General features: G+C 42.6%; 1 protein-coding gene across 6 annotated transcripts in view; it reads left to right on the top strand.

The window, feature by feature from the left end:
- Nucleotides 1-11,161, top strand: part of TRAF3 (TNF receptor associated factor 3) — an 81,961-nt gene extending 70,800 nt beyond the window's left edge. For all 6 annotated transcript variants that reach the window (XM_060271745.1, XM_035105552.2, XM_060271740.1 and 3 more), the window contains 3 exons: nucleotides 2,693-2,833; nucleotides 3,573-3,747; nucleotides 6,727-11,161. In XM_060271745.1, coding sequence (XP_060127728.1) covers nucleotides 2,693-2,833; nucleotides 3,573-3,747; nucleotides 6,727-7,298 — 888 coding nt within the window. In that variant the 3' untranslated portion in view covers nucleotides 7,299-11,161. The remainder of the gene's footprint in view (nucleotides 1-2,692; nucleotides 2,834-3,572; nucleotides 3,748-6,726) is intronic.
- Nucleotides 11,162-20,093: the final 8,932 nt, after the last annotated feature.

Raw genomic sequence — 20,093 nt, 5'->3', positions numbered from 1 at the left:
CAATACAAACTGATCAAGTATTCAGAAAACAAAAGTCCCATATGTGGTTTAAGATGTGAGGCAGGACTTAATTAAAACTTAACTTTTTCTTCCAAATCAGCGAAAGTAAGTTGAACAATTATACATCGTTAGCAGTCAAAGGAGAAAATGCACACTTATTGGAATAAAATTACATACGATTGTTCTGTAGGGCTGTTTCATGTCTCGTTTGTTTATTTGTGAGATTTCTATCCTCCCTACATAAAAGGCAGGTTTGACAGATTAAAATAAAACAGCCATCCTCAGCTGTCCCCTTATCAAAGAATCTTTTCTTTTTGCTCTTAGTTTTGCTCTGCTGTGCAGCAGCCTTCAAAAGCCATTTCCTTTCCCTGGGGAACCATGGGAACTGTAGCTCTGTTAGCATGGCTAAATATATTTTAAACAAGGTCTCAATGCCCTTACTAAACTACAATTCCCATGATTCTTCAGAGGAAGTCACAACTGTTAAACTGATACGAAACTGCCATCTTACATAGCTATACCCTGAGTAGCATAGTAGAAAAGATGGGGGGGGGGACAACCATTTTCACTCAAGAAGGCTCTCTCAAAAGACCCAGCACTACCTCTGAGTAGTATCTGTAATCTGCAGGTGCAGTTATACAGTTGGTACTTCAGAATTGGCACTGGTGTTACCCTTTTGTTTTATTGAAGTTGTCTTCCTACAGCCGGAGTTGCCAAATTAATCCCCACTTAGAAAATTTTCCAAAGTAGGGTGGCAACCCCCTCCCCAGTTTTACAAGACGGAAACTTCTTTTTAAAAGGATCTCGCGACTAGTGATCCGAATTCAAATTTTGAACCCCTCGCCCCTCTCTAATAAAACCTATTAGCTGATGAAAGGGATTTTACTCTTTTAGCCCGAGGCAATAGCGATAAGCATTTTATCAAATCTGGTACAAGCGGAGAAGTTTGCTCATTTGTGGGTTGGGTTTCTAAAAATAGCCTTCTGAAATAATCAGGGAATTTAGTACGCTAATGTATTAGACAGCTTGTCCAATGCGAAATAGCTGGAATATAACTGGCAAATGCCACAAGACTTTTGGGTTTGGGGTTTTGTTTTTGTTTTGGCGCGGAAGAGGAACCTGAAAAATGATGTTTTTCTTCAGATGTTTACCAAGAAAATCCCCTTGTTCAGCCCTTTAAGGATGGCAAAGGTCTGTTCCCTTCTCAGATGTCAAAAGAAAACCAGCATGTATTATGCCTTCATCTCTACTACTTTTAACAAATCTGGCTCTAGTTTTTGGGGGTTTTGTTTTTTTTAACCCCTAGGCTTGGTTATGTGTGTTGGCATGCTGAGTGCGCTTAACTGCTATGTCTCAGAGGAATCTGGACTGAGTGCTCAAATCACTCATAGATCCAGGAACCAACAGGAAAGCGAAGAGCAGATTGAGGACTGAAATCCTAGGGTGACAAACTATCCTTGAGTTATGCCATCTCAGTGGGCCGACTAATCTGCCTGTCAAATCCCACACCTCTCTAGTATTTCTGCATCTTGAAAGTAGGGTTGCCAGACTCAATAGAGGACAGGACTTCTTGGAGAAAGAAGCAAAAATTTTTTTTTTGTTTTGGCAAGGAAGTGTGCCTTTATTGCAAAATGAAGTACAACCAGTTTTATAAAGACTTTGACCCCCTCCTTTTGTGGTAGAAAACTGGATGCTTTCATCCTTATCAGTACTGGCACAGGTGTGCTTTTACTGTTATTGATAGGCATCATTGTGTCGGAAACATTTGAGAAGTCTTCCCTACTTTTTTTAGATGGATCACAAATGGTGCTCCTAGGCAGTCTGTGGTGGTATTTCAGGTACATAAATTTCTAGCTGTTTCTTTTTTTGCCGTTTTGCTGACGAATGCTGAATGCAATCGTCACGCTTTGCCAAGACGAGAGGGCAGGGTTCCAGGTGTGAGATGGTTGAAGGGAAGAAAAGCATTGATGAATAGAGGAAAGATCCTCACAGTGAGTGAAAAATGATAGTCAGCTGTTCTTTGTGGTTCCAGCCCAGCCCAGTAGGTGCACTAAATATTTTCCGAGGACAATCTGATTTCTTTTAGATGATATCATCAGTGTATACCCCTGTAATCTTTCATACTGCTCCCTAAGTATGTATCTTTCATTCACAGAAATCATTACAGGCTGGTTTTTGTCTTGTGCCCTTTACTGAAGAACCATTCAAACGCGATTCTTAAAGCAGCCACAGCCTATCTCTCTTTAGACACCAGGTGGGGTGAAGCAATTTTAATCACCCTCTTTTCTATTTTTCTTTTTGGTCATCATTTTCTTCTATAAGTCTTTCTGCTGGCCTGTCTATTGTAAAGGACTTGGGTGCCCAGTATGGATTGCCCTCAAATAATGCAGTTTCCTTATCTCCAGAAATCAAAGCCTAGGGAACGACCAACTAAATAAGTGAAACTTGCTTAGAAGTTAAGAGTTATGACCAGTGTTGTATTACTCCTTTTAATCCAGGGTTGAGGGAACTAGAGGGGAAGGAGGAAGAAGAAGAAGAAGAAATCTGCTTTCAGGAAGGGCTAGAAAATACACTAAACACAGTGAAGATATATTTTATTTGGAACGCTCCTCCTTGTTCGTGAGAGATGGCGGATTCTTTTTGCATACGTCTGGTGGGAGTAATTGTAGATTATTCTCTCTCCCCCCCCCAGGTGGCCATGCTCCAGAATGAAAGTTTGGAAAAGAACAAGAGTATACAAACTTTACATAATCAGATTTGTAGCTTTGAAATAGAAATTGAGAGACAGAAGGAAATGCTGCGGAGTAATGAGTCCAAAATACACCACTTACAGGTAAGTTCTTGATTTCTTCCTGTGCTTGAGCAGAGCATGGTGAGGATTTTTCTCCTCTTTGCCTTCCTGTTTGCAGAGCAAAGTATGACAATTCAGGCCGCAGTCCTATACAGTATACACTTTCCTAGGAATAAGTCCAGTTGAACATGTCTGTTGCCATTTACTTTGCTGCTACGAAGGCTTATTGGGGTGGGTTATAAAGGTAAAGGTACCCCTGACCATTAGGTCCAGTTGCAGATGACTCTGGAGTTGCGGCACTCATCTCGCTTTGCTGGCCGAGGGAGCCGGCATTTGTCTGCAGACAGCTTCCGGGTCATGACTAAGCCACTTCTGGCGAAACCAGAGCAGCGAACAGAAATGGTGTTTACCTTCCTGCTGTAGCGGTACCTATTTATCTACTTGCACTTTGACGTGCTTTCGAACTGCTAGGTTGGCAGGAGCAGGGACCGAGCAACGGGAGCTCACCCCGTCACAGGGATTCGAACCGCCAACCTTCTGATTGGCAAGCCCTAGACTCTATGGTTTAGACTACAGCGGCACCCATGTCCCGCAGGGTGGGTTATACTAGCATTCAATACAATCCATGGACGTTTATTTACTTTCAATGCTTGCATCATAGCATTTCCTAGATCCTCCTTCAGTAATAGCGAGTCTTCCTGTATTCCCTCGTCTGTTGTTTCCCTTGGAGGTTTCTTTTTTCAATTTTTTTTAAAAAAAACAATTTATTCTTTTCACAAAGCGAGTGATAGACAGCCAAGCTGAGAAGCTGAAAGAATTGGACAAAGAGATCCGTCCTTTCCGACAGAACTGGGAGGAAGCAGACAGCATGAAGAGCAGCGTCGAGTCCCTCCAGAACAGAGTGACTGAGCTGGAAAGCGTCGATAAGAATGCCGGGCAAGGAAATAGGAATGCAGGTAAAAAATAAAAAAATAAATCTGAGCACAACTTGCCTGGCAGATCCTGTCAAAATAACTAATAAGGTGCATTCTGAAATGGAACTCCTACCGAGGATGTTTTCCTCTGAAGACAAGCAATAACTGCAAACGTTGTGGTTTCTTGAGAGCTGTCTGCTTAATAGCCATCTCAGAAGTTCATCCCCATTGTGTCTATGCTACAGCACCAATTGAGGACTTTAGCCTATGCGATTCCCTTGCCAAATTGTGTAGCTGTCAGAGCAAACCAGGCGAGGCAGCTTTGTCATGTGGCTCAACCCCTTAATAACGAACATTATGAGTCCTCTCTATACCTTGCCTTTGACACCTGAAATTTGTGTTTCCAGGGCCCAGCTTATTCCTGTGATTGTAACCTGCTTTAACTCGCTTTAATCTAGAATTTTAAGTTGTTGTGACCTGCTGGTGAAGACAACTTTTAGATGCTCCTCATACAGGCATTAGTACCTCCCAAACATGTTGCTGGCACGCTTTTTCGGCTGCTGTGATTGAAAAAGCACAATCAGTATTCAAACGATCAGTAATCGGTTTTCCAAAATGTCATCGTTCCCCCCTCCCATATCCTTAATAGTCTCCCCATTTATAATCTGGCTGCTTTTGCTGTAGGGCTTACAGTCTTTCATGTGTAGTTCAGAGAGATGTTTCATCTGAGCATCACCATGATAAAATAAAGGAGGCCGTTGCCTTATTCTGTGAACAAAGTAATAAAACCACAAATTAGCAATACGACACAGGCCTTTCTTAGCGGCTTACCCGATACGGTTTGGTTCAAACGCGAATCAGCAAGGGGAAAAAACAACTTTTATGAAGAATAAGCCATCTGTTACTGCACCTTGCTTGGACTCTTGTGTAAACATGCAGTCCATTCATTGCTGAACAGTAGTATATAGATCTATAACTCGGTGCTGTGTTGTGCCTGATGGTGACAGATGGAATTTCACCAGCGCACAGGGCGCTTTCCCCTTTGCCACCTGAAAAGGGGCACAGCCATTTAGACCTATATTGCTGGAGACCATGAATTTAGAAAATTGATTCTGGAGTCCCATAGAGCAGGTCTGTTATTCAGTTGAGACCACAGAGAATATATACAGGCATTAAGCATATAACTTCTCCTTCTCTGAGTTGATTGCTATAGTACCTCTGGTATGCCTTTGAACCACGGTTGCTGTATATTGTGAGCAAGGAAGTGCGTTTGTGCTTCTCTTCTGCTTGTGGGCTTCCCATAGGCAACAGGTTGGCCGCTGTCAGAGCAGGATGCTATGTAAGCCTTCGGTCTGAACCAGCAAGCTCCTTTTTATGTTCTTATGTTTTTAGAATGCCAGCAAGTGCTTCTAGTAGCATCAAGTGGGGTTGTGGAGAGAGAATTGCTAATTGTATTATTGAGCTGGATCTGATCTGATCTGATCCTATAGTTTGCATTGCTTGCATTGTATGAAATCTGATTGTATGGCTTAGCCAGCCCCCCCCCCCCAATATCCCTGGGATGTCTTGCTTAAAATGTTTTTTTCTTTGCCTCTCTCTGTGTGCCAAAGGGTAATGTAAGCCAGACAGAATGCCCTGCTAAGCTATCAAGGCCGGATGACTGTCTTGTCTGATGCTATCAGTCTGACACACGTTTACAGAGGAGGGGGAAAGGAGCCCAAGAAGTGTATAAGAAGCTTTGCAAATTTGTGTTACTTTACTCTTGTCGTGATATTGACTGTCTCTGTCCCTGCCTGGGCGCAACTTAAGGACCCTTATCAGCTAATAAGGCTACAGGGTGGGATGTTGCTTACCCGGCTTCCTAATGCCCAGGTCGCTGTTAGTAACCAGGACGGGCAAGGCAGTGGAGAGGTTGGGGCAGGGGCAGCAGGGAAGGGAATCTGCCGTTTCTGCTGCCGTGTCCACACTTTGCTGGCCTCTGCTGCCTCGCCCCTCCTTCCTTGGTTCCAGCCAGCCACCTCTGGGTTGGGAAGCCAGGTTAGTCATCCCACCACACCCAGTTCTGCTTGCTGTGGATGCTACCGTGTGCCTTTTCTTAACGCTTAGTCAAAATTGCAAGGTTTTTCTTCCTTTTTTGCAACTTTCCACAGAGCAAAATGCCACGGTGAAAGCTCTGTGGACTAAGCATCAGTAAGAAACTGGCAGTGAGGTGTGCCTTGTTTGCTGTCTTAAGGCTGTGTTTTGGGTCATGCTGTCAAAGTACAGTGGTAGCTTCAGGTTACAGACTCCACTAACCCAGAAATAGTACCTCGGGTTAAGAACTTTGCTTCAGAATGAGAAGAGAAATCGCATGATGGCGGCGCGGCGGCAGCGGGAGGCCCCATTAGCAAAAGTGGTACCTCAGGTTTATGGAAGACAATGTTACTCGGATACGAGTGATCACCAAAGAAGAAGAAGACCTCAGGTTAAGAACAGTTTCAGGTTAAGAACAGACCTCCAGAACGAATTAGGTTTTTAACCCAAGGTACCACTGTATTGCTTTCTTTCCTTGCATTTTTGTTGCCGATTTCATTTCATATTGAGCTTCTTACATATTTTTTTGCGGTGACACTCTATTTTTTGCACTTGGAATGCATTTGTCCCGTGGATACAGAGTACATATATGGAGAAGGGGATGGCAGAGGACGAGATGGTTGGACAGTGTTCTCGAAGCTACGAACATGAGTTTGACCAAGTTGCGGGAGGCAGTGGAAGACAGGAGTGCCTGGCGTGCTATGGTCCATGGGGTCGTGAAGAGTTGGACATGACTAAACGACTAAACAACATACAGTGTGTGTGTGTGTGCGTGCGTGTGCGTGTGTGAATGATCTCCATTGTATTACATTGTTCACATTGTGTTTTCAGGTCCCAAGGAAAAAGAAGCCCAATATCATTTTTAAAAACTGACCTAACACTCCCCCCCCCAAAAAAAATAAATGTTTTTCCTTGATAATGTTTGGATTTTCTCTCTTTTCCTTCCAGGTATGCTAGAATCACAATTATCTAGGCATGATCAGATGCTGAGCGTCCACGACATCCGATTGGCTGATATGGATCTCCGCTTTCAAGTTTTGGAAACGGCCAGCTACAATGGAATATTGATCTGGAAAATCCGAGATTATAAACGTCGGAAGCAAGAGGCGGTCATGGGGAAGACTTTGTCCTTATACAGCCAACCTTTTTATACGGGGTACTTCGGCTATAAGATGTGTGCCAGAGTTTATCTCAATGGAGACGGCATGGGAAAAGGGACGCACTTGTCCTTGTTCTTCGTCATCATGCGGGGAGAATACGACGCATTGCTTCCGTGGCCCTTCAAGCAGAAAGTCACCCTGATGTTGATGGATCAAGGACCTTCCCGGCGCCATTTAGGGGATGCTTTCAAACCAGACCCCAACAGCAGTAGTTTCAAGAAGCCCAGCGGAGAAATGAATATTGCTTCTGGCTGCCCAGTGTTCGTTGCACAGACCGTTCTAGAAAACGGAACATATATTAAAGATGATACTATTTTTATTAAAGTCATAGTGGATACATCGGACCTACCAGACCCCTGACGTATAGAAAGAGAGGCAGAGTCAACAGAAGACAACTCCATTTGGGGATCTTTTTTATATCTACCTGTCTTCAATAAGAGGTCCCTAAAGCTCAGAGGGGACCACCTTGTGTTAACAGAAGGAAGCATTTGGAGACATAAATTTGCATAGGGGTCCAATGGCAAACGTAGCAACCCATTAAGAAGTCATACCATGGTATATTTTCTAATTAAAACTAATAGGAACACTTCGAGTTCTGACAAGTCACTTAATCCTCATGAGGACAAAAGATTACAGTCAGAAAACCTTTTCGTAATTTATTGGTAATCTCTTAATCAGTTGGAAGGGGGAGGGGGGAGGGGAAAGACAAAATATCCTGTGCTGGAAAAGACACGAAACTTTTATTCCTTTTTAACTAGAAAACAAAAGTAAAAGTTCACATGTGGGTTAGCTAGAAACTGTCAGCATGTTAAGTTAAAAAGAAGAAGAAGAAATTATGAAGTAGCATTGCAGTTAAAAGATATTATTACTTTGAAAATCGATAAGTGCAATCCTGTTTGAAATACAGTATATTGTATATTTTTAAGGCCTCTCCTGGTCTCTGTTTTAAAATAATTACTTTGCCAGAAGACCTCGACAGAATGTCCAGATCTTCTCGAAAGTGTCTAAATCAGAGTCATATTTTTGTTTAGAGTTCTATTAATTGCTACAGAAAAAAAGCATTTTATTTTAAAACTGTTGATAGACTGATATTTCTTGGAAGAAAAAAAAAGATCAAATGCAGGTTATCACTTGTGATATGAAAAGAAACTATTCAACTACAGCTGTTATTTCTCTTTAGAAATGTAAACCTAACAATATATGTCGTAGTTAATGACACTATTTCAAAATTAAGAAAAGATAATCACTCATGGATGCTGTGCATCATTATCAGATTTATAATTTTCACCCTAAAATAGGGCATTTGTTGAACTTTGGAGTTCTAAACGGAATCCTGTATGTTTTTAAAGTTCTGCCTCATGCGCTCAGACCAAGCTCTATAAAAATATATCTATATATCTATATATAATCTATTTTTTTGCTAAAGCATAAATGTGCAACATATTTTTGGTGTTTGAGAAGGGGGCATAGTGCTGAGTAATACCTATATAGGAAACCTGCTAATTGACACCTCTGCTTAGGAATTAACCGCATCCTGCAGAGGACAATCCGTTAGGAGAAAGCAGTGTCTTAATTGGAGAACCGGTGGCTTGCATGCGATTCATGTGCCTTAGCTGTGATGTGCTGCTTTATAGCTCATAGCTTTGTATTCAGATTTTAAGTTCAGATTCCTGAAATGGTCTCTCTTTTTTTTTTTTAAACTGGACTTTAGGCATAATGTGCTGACTGGTCTGTAAAAACCCACACCGATATTTTTTGCAAGATACGGAAACAGAAGCCAAACAGCTGTGCTTCTGACTTAACCAGATATTCCACCCGTTCAGTGTTGTGGAATACTACTTCTTCAGGTGCTATATCTATATTTTTGGTGCACGGTGCTCCTATGGAGCCAGGACTTCTGACAGCGCCCCTGTTTCCAAGGAGAGCTGCTGTTCAATGATGCCATGCTCCTAGGTAGCAGAGCTAACATCATTTCAAACTGGCTCGGTTTCAGAATGTGCAAGGGGATGCATTGAACTATTGCATTCAGGTTGGTTGGCTTTCTGGCGGATGCGACATGCATCCTTGCAGGGGGAAACCCACTGGACCCTGCTGTTATAAACGACTACCTGAGCCTTTGCTAGGAAGCATCTTTCCCAGCCTTCGAATCATGCTGATTGCAACCCACAGAACTTACCGACTTCTGTTTTTAATAGTCCCTTGTGCGACTAGTAAGTCTAATGGCATAGCTTGACCTGTACTACTACGCCAACCATGTGGGTGCTGCTTTTTAATTGCATGGGTGGCTGTGTAACACTAGAGTGCTCCCCCTGGACAGAGCTGACGTGCACGTGGGCGCAGAGGGACCGTGGCCCCGTTTCCCTAACCAGTCAATTGTCGTACCCACTCAACCTTTCCGCTTAGGTCGGGTGTTATAGCCAGAGTTCCATGTCTAGGGCTCAGTTGAAACCTCACGTCATTGTAGTTAAGTTCCTTGCTCTTGCCATTGTCTTTTATGGCTGTGCCTTCTCACTCAGTGCCTGCCAGAGGCTTTTCCCCCCCCTTTTCGTTCTGTTAACAAGTACCGTGCATGCCGAGTGATCCTCGTGAGGTTATTTCATTTTAATTTCATTTTCCCAGGCGCCTGCTTGAGTACTGCCTGTTGCTTGGCAGCCAAAGCCTTCAGTAGCAACATGTCTTCCTCTTCTTGCCTTCCATGGTTCAAAGTACTGTATTTTCCTCTTATGGTACTAACTTAGCTGTGTCCGCTGGTGCAAGCCGACGTGAGAAAGGCAAGCGTTAAAATCCTGGCTCGGACACGAAAGGAAGACTTCTCCTGCCGAAAAGAGAACCTGGCGCAGTTTTACGCAGGCCGGTGTAAACCCATAACCTTCTGCTTTAGAGGAAAGTGTTCAGTTGGCTTGTGGTACTCTTTTAATAGTCATGAATGTAGGCAGCTGAGCTTTTGTATATGCATTACAGAATTTTACTGAAAACAGGATTCCCTAGTGGAAATGTCCAAAGGGCTCACCCTCCTCATTGCTATTACGTCATGGGCATTTTACGAGCGCGGTCTTCTACGAACAGTTTATGTCCTGTTTGAATATGATACTGCTCGATGACAACCCACACCCCATGCAGTCCAGAATTCCTTTCAAAACATCTCTTCATTTTTTTGAAACCCTAGAAAATGTGAATGGAGTGGAAGTCAGTGCAGTCTCTCTCTTTTTTCCTGAGTCCGCAGAAGTCTAATTTTCAGCTTGTAAACTCAAGTTTACAAGAGCCAGTTTGGTGTAGTGGTTAAGAGCGTGGACTCGTAATCTGGGGAACCGGGTTCGCGTCTCCGCTCCTCCACATGCAGCTGCTGGGTGACCTTGGGCTAGTCACACTTCTCTGAGGTCTCTCAGCCCCACTCACCTCACAGAGTGTTTGTTGTAGGGGGAGGAAGGGAAAGGAGATTGTGAGCCGCTTTGAGACTCCTTTAGGTAGTGATAAAGCAGGATATCAAATTCAAACTCAGCTCTTCTTCTCTGATGTGCTTACAGTTCTATGTTTTCGCTTTTTGGCGTTTAAATTAAGTCACCAGCTTCCCGAAGCTTAAATGCCATATCCGGATTGGGACCGCGGCATTTTTTCCAATACTTACCTGTTATTACATTTAAAGAAGGCTGAACATCAGAGTAAATACATCACCAGCTGTGACACTCGTTGCTATAATTATTTTCCTTCCACCATTACAAGGATTTTTTCTTTTTCTTTCTCCCATCCTTGTTATATCAAATGCCCCTGATATAACTGAAAGTGCAGATTCTCTCCATTGTTAAAAAGCAATCCCGCCCGCAACCCTGCAAGAAAAGAGGTAGCTTGGACTACCAAGGGGTTGGGGGTGGGATTTTGACCTTCAAACATGGTGCCGTTTACAACAGACATGACTCATGAGTGCAGGTTTAATTGGGACTCCCTTTTCCACATCACAACTTTCTTTGTCACCCACATCAAGCCACGTGCATAGCTGCCAAGTCTCCCGTATTCCCCAGGAAACCCCCGTTTTTCCAGCCGTTCCTAGCTGGAAAAACGGAATTTTTTTTGTTTTTTCCCGGTTTACTTACCGGCCGGGGGAGGCTCCTTCTGCGCATAACTGGAGTCTGGACATGCGCAGAAGCGATTCCTGGAGCGGTGGCCATTTTGTAACTGGGTGGAGCATGCGCAGAAGCGACTTTCGATGCTGCTCTGCCCAGTTTCAAAATGGCCGCAGCGCGACGGCCATTTTGGAACTGGGAAGAGCAGCATTGAAAGTCGCTTCTGAGCATGCTCCGCCCAGTTCCGAAATAGCGGCAGCGCTACTTCCGGTCTGCTGATCCCTTATTTTTCCAGCAGGAACTTGGCAGGTATGCAAGTGTCTTTTTGGGGCTGCGCCTCTTGGCAAAATCATGTTCAGCTCAAGATACTGGTCACTAATCTTAGGTGATGTATGCAGTCTGCCATGTTGGTAGTTAAGTCGTTAAGTCCAGTCAAAGATGACTATGGGGTTGCAGCGCTCATCTCGCTTTCAGGCCGAGGGAGCTGGTGTTTGTCCACAGACAGCTTTCCGGGTCATGTGGCCAGCATGACTAAACCGCTTCTGGCACAACGGAACACCGTGACGGAAATCAGAGCGTACGGAAATGCTGTTTGCCTTCCCGCCACAGCAGTACCTATTTATCTACTTGCACTGGCATGCTTTCAAACTGCTAGGTTGGCAGGAGCTGGGACAGAGCAACGGTTATGTATCACAGTACTCAGTATTTACTAAAGATGTAAGCCCAAGTACTTGCCGGCTCATAGAATATACCTTGATTGGCTCACTTTTTCTGATGAATCACTGCAGTAAATTTGGCTGGCCTGCCACACATGACAATTGTTTGGGGAGGAAGCAGTTTCCTGAAATTAAGATAAGCTTACTCTCTGAATATGCAGCCTTCAAATAAGATTAGGGTTTGCACTATTGGTTAATGTCTTTATTTTTCCTTTCCTTAATCCCCCCTCCCCCTTTGATCAAGTTTTCAGAATAATTTTACAGTGGTACCTCTACTTAAGAATGTTTCTACTTACGAATGGAGCTCCGTCCGCCATCTTGGATGCGGTTTAGATAGGATTTTTTCTACTTACGAATTTTTAGATAGGGTTGCTTCTACTTACAAATGTTTTCTCCCAATGCATTCCTATGGGATTCGACTTACAAATTTTTTCGACTTACAAATGTGTGTTCGGAACGCATTAAATTCGTAAGTAGAGGTACCACTGTATTTACATTTGTAGCCTATCTCAAATGCTCAGGTAGGTTTTTTAAAAAGCGCCATAAAAAGACAAATAAAAAAAAGGCATATAGCAAACAAATTACCCCACTCTGGTTGCAAAAGCCAGCCCCAGTTTAAAGGTCTTTAAATGGTTCCGAAAGATGCTCAAATGCCAGGATCCTACAGTTGCGGAAGGGAGCACAACCCAAAATCACAGCTCTCCCTTCATGGCCTTGTAGGGCCAATTTGGTGATGTATAGATAATTGATTAGTGTCGCCCTTCTGCGCTCCTGTGATAACCCCACAGTTGCACTGGTGTTGCATAACTGTAGCTTTTTGTGTTGCAACACGAGGGTATATAAGGTGTTGAAAGTACAGTTCTGGCCACTGACTGCTTAGGAAAGCACAGTCCCATTGTTGCTGTCCTTTATCTCCCCATTCTACATTTCAAAGCAGCTTTTGTTTTCCTACCCTCTACAAAGCACTTTAGACTGCTGCATCAAACAACTTTTGCACCACATGCGTCCTCCCTGTTTCCTATTTTCTTCTTTTTTAAGTCTCAGATCCAAACAGGAGTAAACTGTTCCGGGGCCTAAAGATCAATGTGTGATCTTCCTGCATGACTGTATTTGCATTGCTTCTCTGTTGATTTCGTTTCAGCTACTGTCTACCACACAATTATTGAGTAAGATGCGAGTGGCTAAAATGCAGCCTTGTCTTTCAGCCTTATACTGTAACTTTCATTGTTCTTGAGAAGAATGTAGAATAGGAAGAAAAGAAGAGGAGGTATGGCTCTACAAGTGATGGAATGTAATAGATCTCTTAAAACTTTAAAAGTGAGGTGCACTCTCAGTTCCTTTATAAAAAGCTGTGTTTCCTTACACCTTGGGAGGAGGGAAACTCAAAGATGTGGAATGTTTTGTGTTTTGCCATGCTAATCTTTGTCGAAATCCAAATAGAGATTTGCTATAATGATTGGGATTGTATTGCTCAAAGTACTACCAATTTCACCTGCTTATAAAACTTTGAGTGGGTTTTTTCTCTCTCTCTAAAACCTCACCTGTTTATATCTCTTTTTCATCGTGCTCAACAGGCATTTCACCGACAAACCAGCCACTTTAGAAATACTGACTGGTGCATGCAAAGGCTGGCATAGAGCAGTCACTACAGGAGATATTTTCTGCACCTCGATGACACAAGTTCCAATCTCCTGTGGTCTTGATGCCTTCATTTATGCAACTATGCAAATGTATAAAGAGGTGGGCAGGTTTTAAGAAGAGAAACAACAACAACTTGGTAATTTGTTTTCCGGTCTGGACCTAAAGGCATGTGGCACATGCCGGAATTATTCTAAGCACATATTCCCAATAGCTGCTCCCAACTGTTCTTTAAAGTCCCTTAATAGGGAGAGGGGCAGTAGCTGGGAGGTAGAGCACATGTTTTACATGCAAAAGGTCCTGGATAAAATCCCTGGCATCTCCACCTCAAAGGACCAGGTATCTGATTATTTAAAAGGCCTCACCTGGAGACCCGGGGGGGGGGGGGGCTCATGCAAATCACAATAGCCAGGTGGACAGAAACAAAATAGTCTGACCTGGTCATAAAGAAGTTCCTTCCGTTTGTCCATTGTACAAAAAAAACCACGGGATGATAGGGAGAAATAGCTTCTGTGCACAGCCAGGGCTCTCCTTTTGAAATGTTTTTGTGCCAAATCCAAGAAGAGTTTTAAAACCAGTTGCCACTGGGGGTGGTGATCTGTGGTTCTGTGAAATTAGCCCACGAAAGAAACCTTTAAAAAAGAAAAAGAAAAAAGGTTCCGCACAAATCCTAATATAATAGATCATAGCCTTGGTTTGCTACAAATTATGTTTTGGTTTTTTTCAAGGCAAAAGACAGAAGCTTTAATCTCACAGAAATTTGTCCTTTTCTAGTAACTCAATTACCTTCCGCCTCCCCCCCCCCATTTGCTGCAGGGGCTCATGGATGTAAGTAATGGTTTTGGGCAACGAAAGCCCAGAACATAAAAGATCAGCTTTGGCTGATGTGAAGTAGCAGCCTCCCTGCTTCTTGGAAACATCCATATCTGAGAGAGCCTCTGGAGGGGCCACAGGGGCGCGTCAAACTAGAAACTTGACCATAGAACTCAGCAGACCGAAATGGAATACAGGGAAGGAGGGACAAAACAATAAGTAAATTGGCAGTGTGAGAATGTCTACCAGCTTCCACAGTTAACTGTGTTTAGTACTCTTCACTGTTACAAATCCAAAAACAATTACAAGCCAATGAACCTGGGATTTCAAGTCTGTTTAATATAACAACTATTGGTGCTTGGTGCATCTTTCATCTGTGCACTGCTTTACAAAATGTCAGTCAAGCCTCAAAAATAAAATAAAAATAGACTTGCGTATTTATGTAGAAATTGAATGTGGCACAGAGGAAAAGCTGGTGTTGGTGCTATATGGTAAACACCAGTTCTTGCTTCCTTGTGCTGCTTTCAGGCCACTGAAACATCGTTTTTGATCTCTAACCCATTAAGAAGGGTTTTGGGGGGGGGGACGGGGGACAAGGAACCGGTTTTACGGATTGCAAAGTCTATAACTGTCATGCTTTGGGAATGTATTTGTGATGTGATGACTCAGCTGTCCATGTTCCAGTGTCCCTTTTTACTCTTCAGAGCTCATGAGATTAACGAGAAGCTTAGCGTAACATATTCCCACTTGTGCCCAGTAATAAACGATAACCTGTGTCTTGGTTTTTATAAAAAAAAAATCTTCTGATACAGCAATTTATGTTTTTTGTTTTAGAGGATTAAGTTTTTAAGGGCTTTATTGGACAAGGGAAACTCAAAATATTTTTAAGTGCATGACTTAATTCTGGTTCTGTCACCTTTTCCACTGTGAATACTTTAATTATGTACTTCAAACAAAAATAAAATAGAACACTGAGGGCTTTACTATTACTTCCTGCCTTTTAATTCAACGTAACATTCTTGCATCCGCGACATGGCTACTGAAATGTATTCCCAAGGAATGTGTATATGCTATCCACACACTTGTTGGTTATAGCCAATGAACTTGCTCATAACTTACATGTGTGTACTGAGGAGTTCGATGTTCCATTCTCCGCTTGTAGAATTACTGTCCCCTTCTGACAGTGTTTTCCAAGTATGCAACCATGAGATTGATTCATTCAGGAGCCATCCTTCAGATGCGAAATATTACGTTGGAACCGATCCCTAGACTTTATTGAGACCTGTGCCAGATGTAGGAATAAGTACGGTACATTAATGGGGGCATCCTTCATTGTTTCTAAGCAATGATACACCACAAAAGGGATCTGTTTCATCCTAAATTACCTTCTAACATATTGGCAAGACTATGTAGCTTTTTTGTCTTCCACTTCACAGTTATAAGCCCTGATCCTAAACATTTGTTTGCACTTCTGGCGTTAAGCTGAGCGTGACTTGCGGGACCAGCTATCAGGAGACCATATTCCAAGCGATGATCGGCAAGGTTTATTGAAGCTTAGGATCAGGCAGTGAGAGTCAATAATTCAATAATTTTCATTCTTATTAATGGGGAATTCATGCTAACACCTTTAATATTTGTAAGCATGCAGCTTGAACTGGAATCCCATAATGCTTTTGGACTTAAGATTTGGGATTCCCTCCCTAACTCTGCTGATAAGATTTCATCCATCCCACCCACCATGTAAAGTCGTTCTTAAGAACAAAACTATTAACTGCAGTGGCTAGTTCTGCAAGGACTTTAAACTTCTTACAAAAGGCAGTACTGCCTGCAGATTGCTTGGTAAACTGGTTCATATAGAGAGAGAGATTAAACCATTTATCAGCATAATTTAAGGGATCTCGTTCCCTGCAGAGAGAGTACTCTTAGAGCTATGAACTGGGCTGCTGCTTGCGAGCAAATCATTTCCCAGCCATTACTGCTTCCGCCCGCGGAGTTGTTGGTACTTGTAGAATTGTGGGGCGGGGCGGGAACAATGCTCTTGCTAGTGCTGAGGCACTGGATCATTCACATAGTATTGTTTTCCATGTAGCTATCTAGGATATATATCTTCTGCATTTTGTATGACTATGAGAAAATATATAATTTCCCCACCCAGCTGTGATCCAAAAGCTCTCATGATTTAGGGATAAAAAGGGGGCGTTGGAGACACCCCCGTGCTGAAGAGATGGGCAATGAATCCATTCTCCTTTAGGACAAGTAGGATAACCTTTTAACATCCATAAAATGCCATTTATTGAATGAGCTGGGGGGTGGGTGGGAAATATGGGTATCCTTTTCCAAGAAGAAATGTCTGTTGAAAACACACCAGTAATCATGAACTGTGTACAAAATCAGTCTGTATAAAACTTGTGTGACTTCTTTTTATTTCATATTTGGTAAAAAGGTACATTGGTTGTGTTCGGTTTTCTGATCCAGAAACAAAGACCAAAGAAGGCCAACCTCATTTGACTGTGTATATTCTGCCTGTCTTAATTATTGATAGCTATAAAGGATACAGTGCAAGTAAGTGAATCTGGTAATCAATGGTTTTTGTATGTTTATTTTTTAAAGGAAAAGAACTTTTAAAGTGTATAATTTATTGCTCAGCAATACCCAGGTTGTTAATAATGATTAGCAACAAGCCCTGATTTCCCAATAGCATTATTATATGTTGTCCTTTGGTTTGTTGTATTGTTATTTGGTATTTATTTGTGTTTGAAGGTCTTGCTATGTCTTGTGTTTTGATGCTAATAAATGAGAACAGTGTGTAGAATGCAAAACTTTGAAATGCTGAACTGTATTAAAGGGGGGGGGGGAAATAAACCTAAATAGGAAGTGATATTTTTTAAATAAACAGAATTGTGTTTTTATTTTGTCATATGGTGTTGAGCCATTTTCCATTCACTTTCATGGCTCCTAGAAACATGTTCTCTCACAGATGGGGAATCTCCTCCTCCTCCTCCTCCTCCTCCTCCTCCTCCTCCTCCTCCTCCTCCTCCTCCTCCTCCTTTATATACCCCGAGGTCTCAGTGTGGTTCACAGAACAAAATAAAAATACAAAACCACAAAATACAGAATCAAAATAACAACAACAACCCCCAATCCCCATCTGTGGTCCCCGAGATGTTACTGGACTCCCAGCTTCCATTATCTCTATAGCCAATGGTTAGAAATTACGGGAGTTGCAGTCCTCCAACTGTTTTTGGACTACAACTCCCATCATTCCAACCAGCTGTACCAATGGTCAGGGATGATGGGAATTGTAGTTCAAAAACAGCTGGAGATCCTAGTTTGGGAAACACTGGGGTAAATACAATCCTGTGTAGATTTATTTTCACAAAGTATTTGAATTTTCTTTCACTGAGATACATGTTGGATCCATTTTTGCATGTAGGCTATGTCTTGGCTTAACATATAGATCCTTTTAATAACTTGAAGGAACTAACAAGGTCTGACACATGGTGGATTTCAAAATTTCATTTATAGTGCAATCTAATGCATGCCTATTCAAAAGTACGGTAAGCCCCATTGAGTTCAGCATCGCTTACTCCCCGGAGAGTGGGCATACAATTTCAGTCTTGGTGTATTATTGAGTGGAGAGTGACAGGAAACAAGAACTATTAAGTTTGGCTTCTCAATCAATTCCTATCAGGTATAGTTCACTACATTAGTTTAATATCTTGGACAAAGAAATGGATAGCATCTTACTTAAGGTAAAGGTAAAGGGACCCCTGACCATTAGGTCCAGTCGTGACCGACTCTGGGGTTGCGCGCTCATCTCACATTATTACCTGAGGGAGCCGGCGTATAGCTTCCAGGTCATGTGGCCAGCATGACAAAGCCGCTTCTGGCAAACCAGAGCAGCACATGGAAACGCCGTTTACCTTCCCGCTGTAGCGGTTCCTATTTATCTACTTGCATTTTGACGTGCTTTCGAACTGCTAGGTTGGCAGGAGCTGGGACCAAGCAACGGGAGCTCACCCCGTCACAGGGATTCGAACCGCCGACCTTCTGATCAGCAAGCCCTAGGCTCAGTGGTTTAACCACAGCGCCACCTGGGTCCCTAGCATCTTACTTAATTGGCAGCAATACAGTAGTGGGAAGGTTTAGGCAGTCTAAACATATGAGATTTCAATGTTTTGCAGAGTTGGTCTTGCAACAATATGAAATTCAATCAGTTTTCACAGCTTTTTCATAAACTCAAAAACAAAACAGGCAAAGCATGAAAATCTGAAACAGAAGGATGAAATGAAACAATGAAAGTTGTGATATACTAAGAGTTGGGACTTTCTCATGTGGAGCAGCAAAGAAGTATTAGAAGAACCAAAATATTTAACACATTTTAAACCAGATTCTTTTACATAGCGAAACTCTTCATTGGCTAGGTCAGTGGTTCCCAACAGGTGGTCCGGGGACCCCCAGGGGTCCGCGAGCTATGCCAGAGGGGTCCGCAAGATGCTATTAGAATAAAAAATATATTAAATATATTTCGTATGATAACAGATTTTTTGTTTTGGCCGCTTCCTGCATGAGCAGAGTCTAGCGCAAAACTAGAATTAGATAGAGGCAGTAGTTCTGCTGTATGCCGTTAGGTGGCGCTTTACAAACACCACTGTTTTGCAAAGAGGCAGCGTGCGCATTCTACTAACGCTCACCTCCCCAAGATGCTTTGCGCGTGTCGGCTTCATTTGTGCGCTACTGCGCAGGTACCCTGTCTTCTCCATTCCCCTCCCTCCTCCCTGGCGCGCACTGCCTCTTTGCAAAACAGTAGTGTTTGTAAACAAAGCGTTGTTTTTCGCGGAAGCTACAGTTCGCGTAGTTAAAAATGGACCGTTGGTTAAAAAGTGGTTCATTAAAACGACAAAGGCCTACAGATGAAGAGGAAGAACTGTAAAAAACGTATAAATATAAAATATAAAAAGACTCTTAATTTGGCTCTCACTTTTTAATTTTAGGATTAGGAATTAATGGGGGTCCTTGTCACAATAGCGGCTCGATGAGGGGTCCTCGAGAAAATTTTGTTGGGAACCCGTGGGCTAGGTTAAAAAAAAAGTGCAGGAGTTCAGGCGGATGATGTCATTGTTGAGGAATAAAATGGTAGTATATTCTGTGCTGTAGGTTGCAGAGATGTCCTTTTCCCCCAGGACATTTGGGTATAGAGTATTCAGCTTTCGGCATCACAGTTTCTTGGTGGGAGCAGATTGTAAGCAGAATCGGATCGCACCAAATAAGGTTCTGGCGTCCTCTGCCCTTCATCTTCTGTGAACCCTGAACATGGTTTGGGAGTTGGACAAATTCATTGAGGCTATGGCTATCAGTCGTCATGACTATATGCTCCTTCCACTCTCGGAAGTTGCTGAGCAAAAACAAAAAGCTATTGCCTTCATATCCTGTTTTTAGGCCTCCCCGAGGCATTTTGTTAGCCATCGTGGTAAACAAGTTGCTGGGCCTTTGTTCTGACCCAGCACAGCTGCTCTTGAGTTCTTAAGAATCAGGCGTTGGACCCATACATGCCTCCGGATCAGAGGGACAGCTTCCAGCTCTGTGACTTCACACTGTTTCCCCAGTCTTTTCCATGATTTTGCTTGTCTGGCATATTTATCAATTTCATGCAGCGAAGGGCTCTAGGCGGTGTATGATGAAAGCATCAAAATGCAAACACGATAACAAAGCCAACAAAATGAAAAGAAAGAAAGAAATCAACGTTGGCACGCTCATATTAACGTTTAAAAAATTAAGAAGACCTGCATCCGAGCTAAAACCAGCTAATCGTCATCCACTAAACAGAGGCTAACAATAAATTACACTAAAATAGCATTAAATTGTTAAGAAATGTAGAAAGCCCTGCGGCACAAAAAACATATTGAAGTTAGGCACCAGTCAGACCTATT

The sequence above is a fragment of the Zootoca vivipara genome, chromosome 1 (assembly GCF_963506605.1).
Source record: "Zootoca vivipara chromosome 1, rZooViv1.1, whole genome shotgun sequence".
NCBI classification, from domain to species: Eukaryota; Metazoa; Chordata; class Lepidosauria; order Squamata; family Lacertidae; genus Zootoca; species Zootoca vivipara.
Note: the sequence above shows the minus strand (reverse complement) of the source record. Positions and strands in the feature narration are given on the sequence as shown.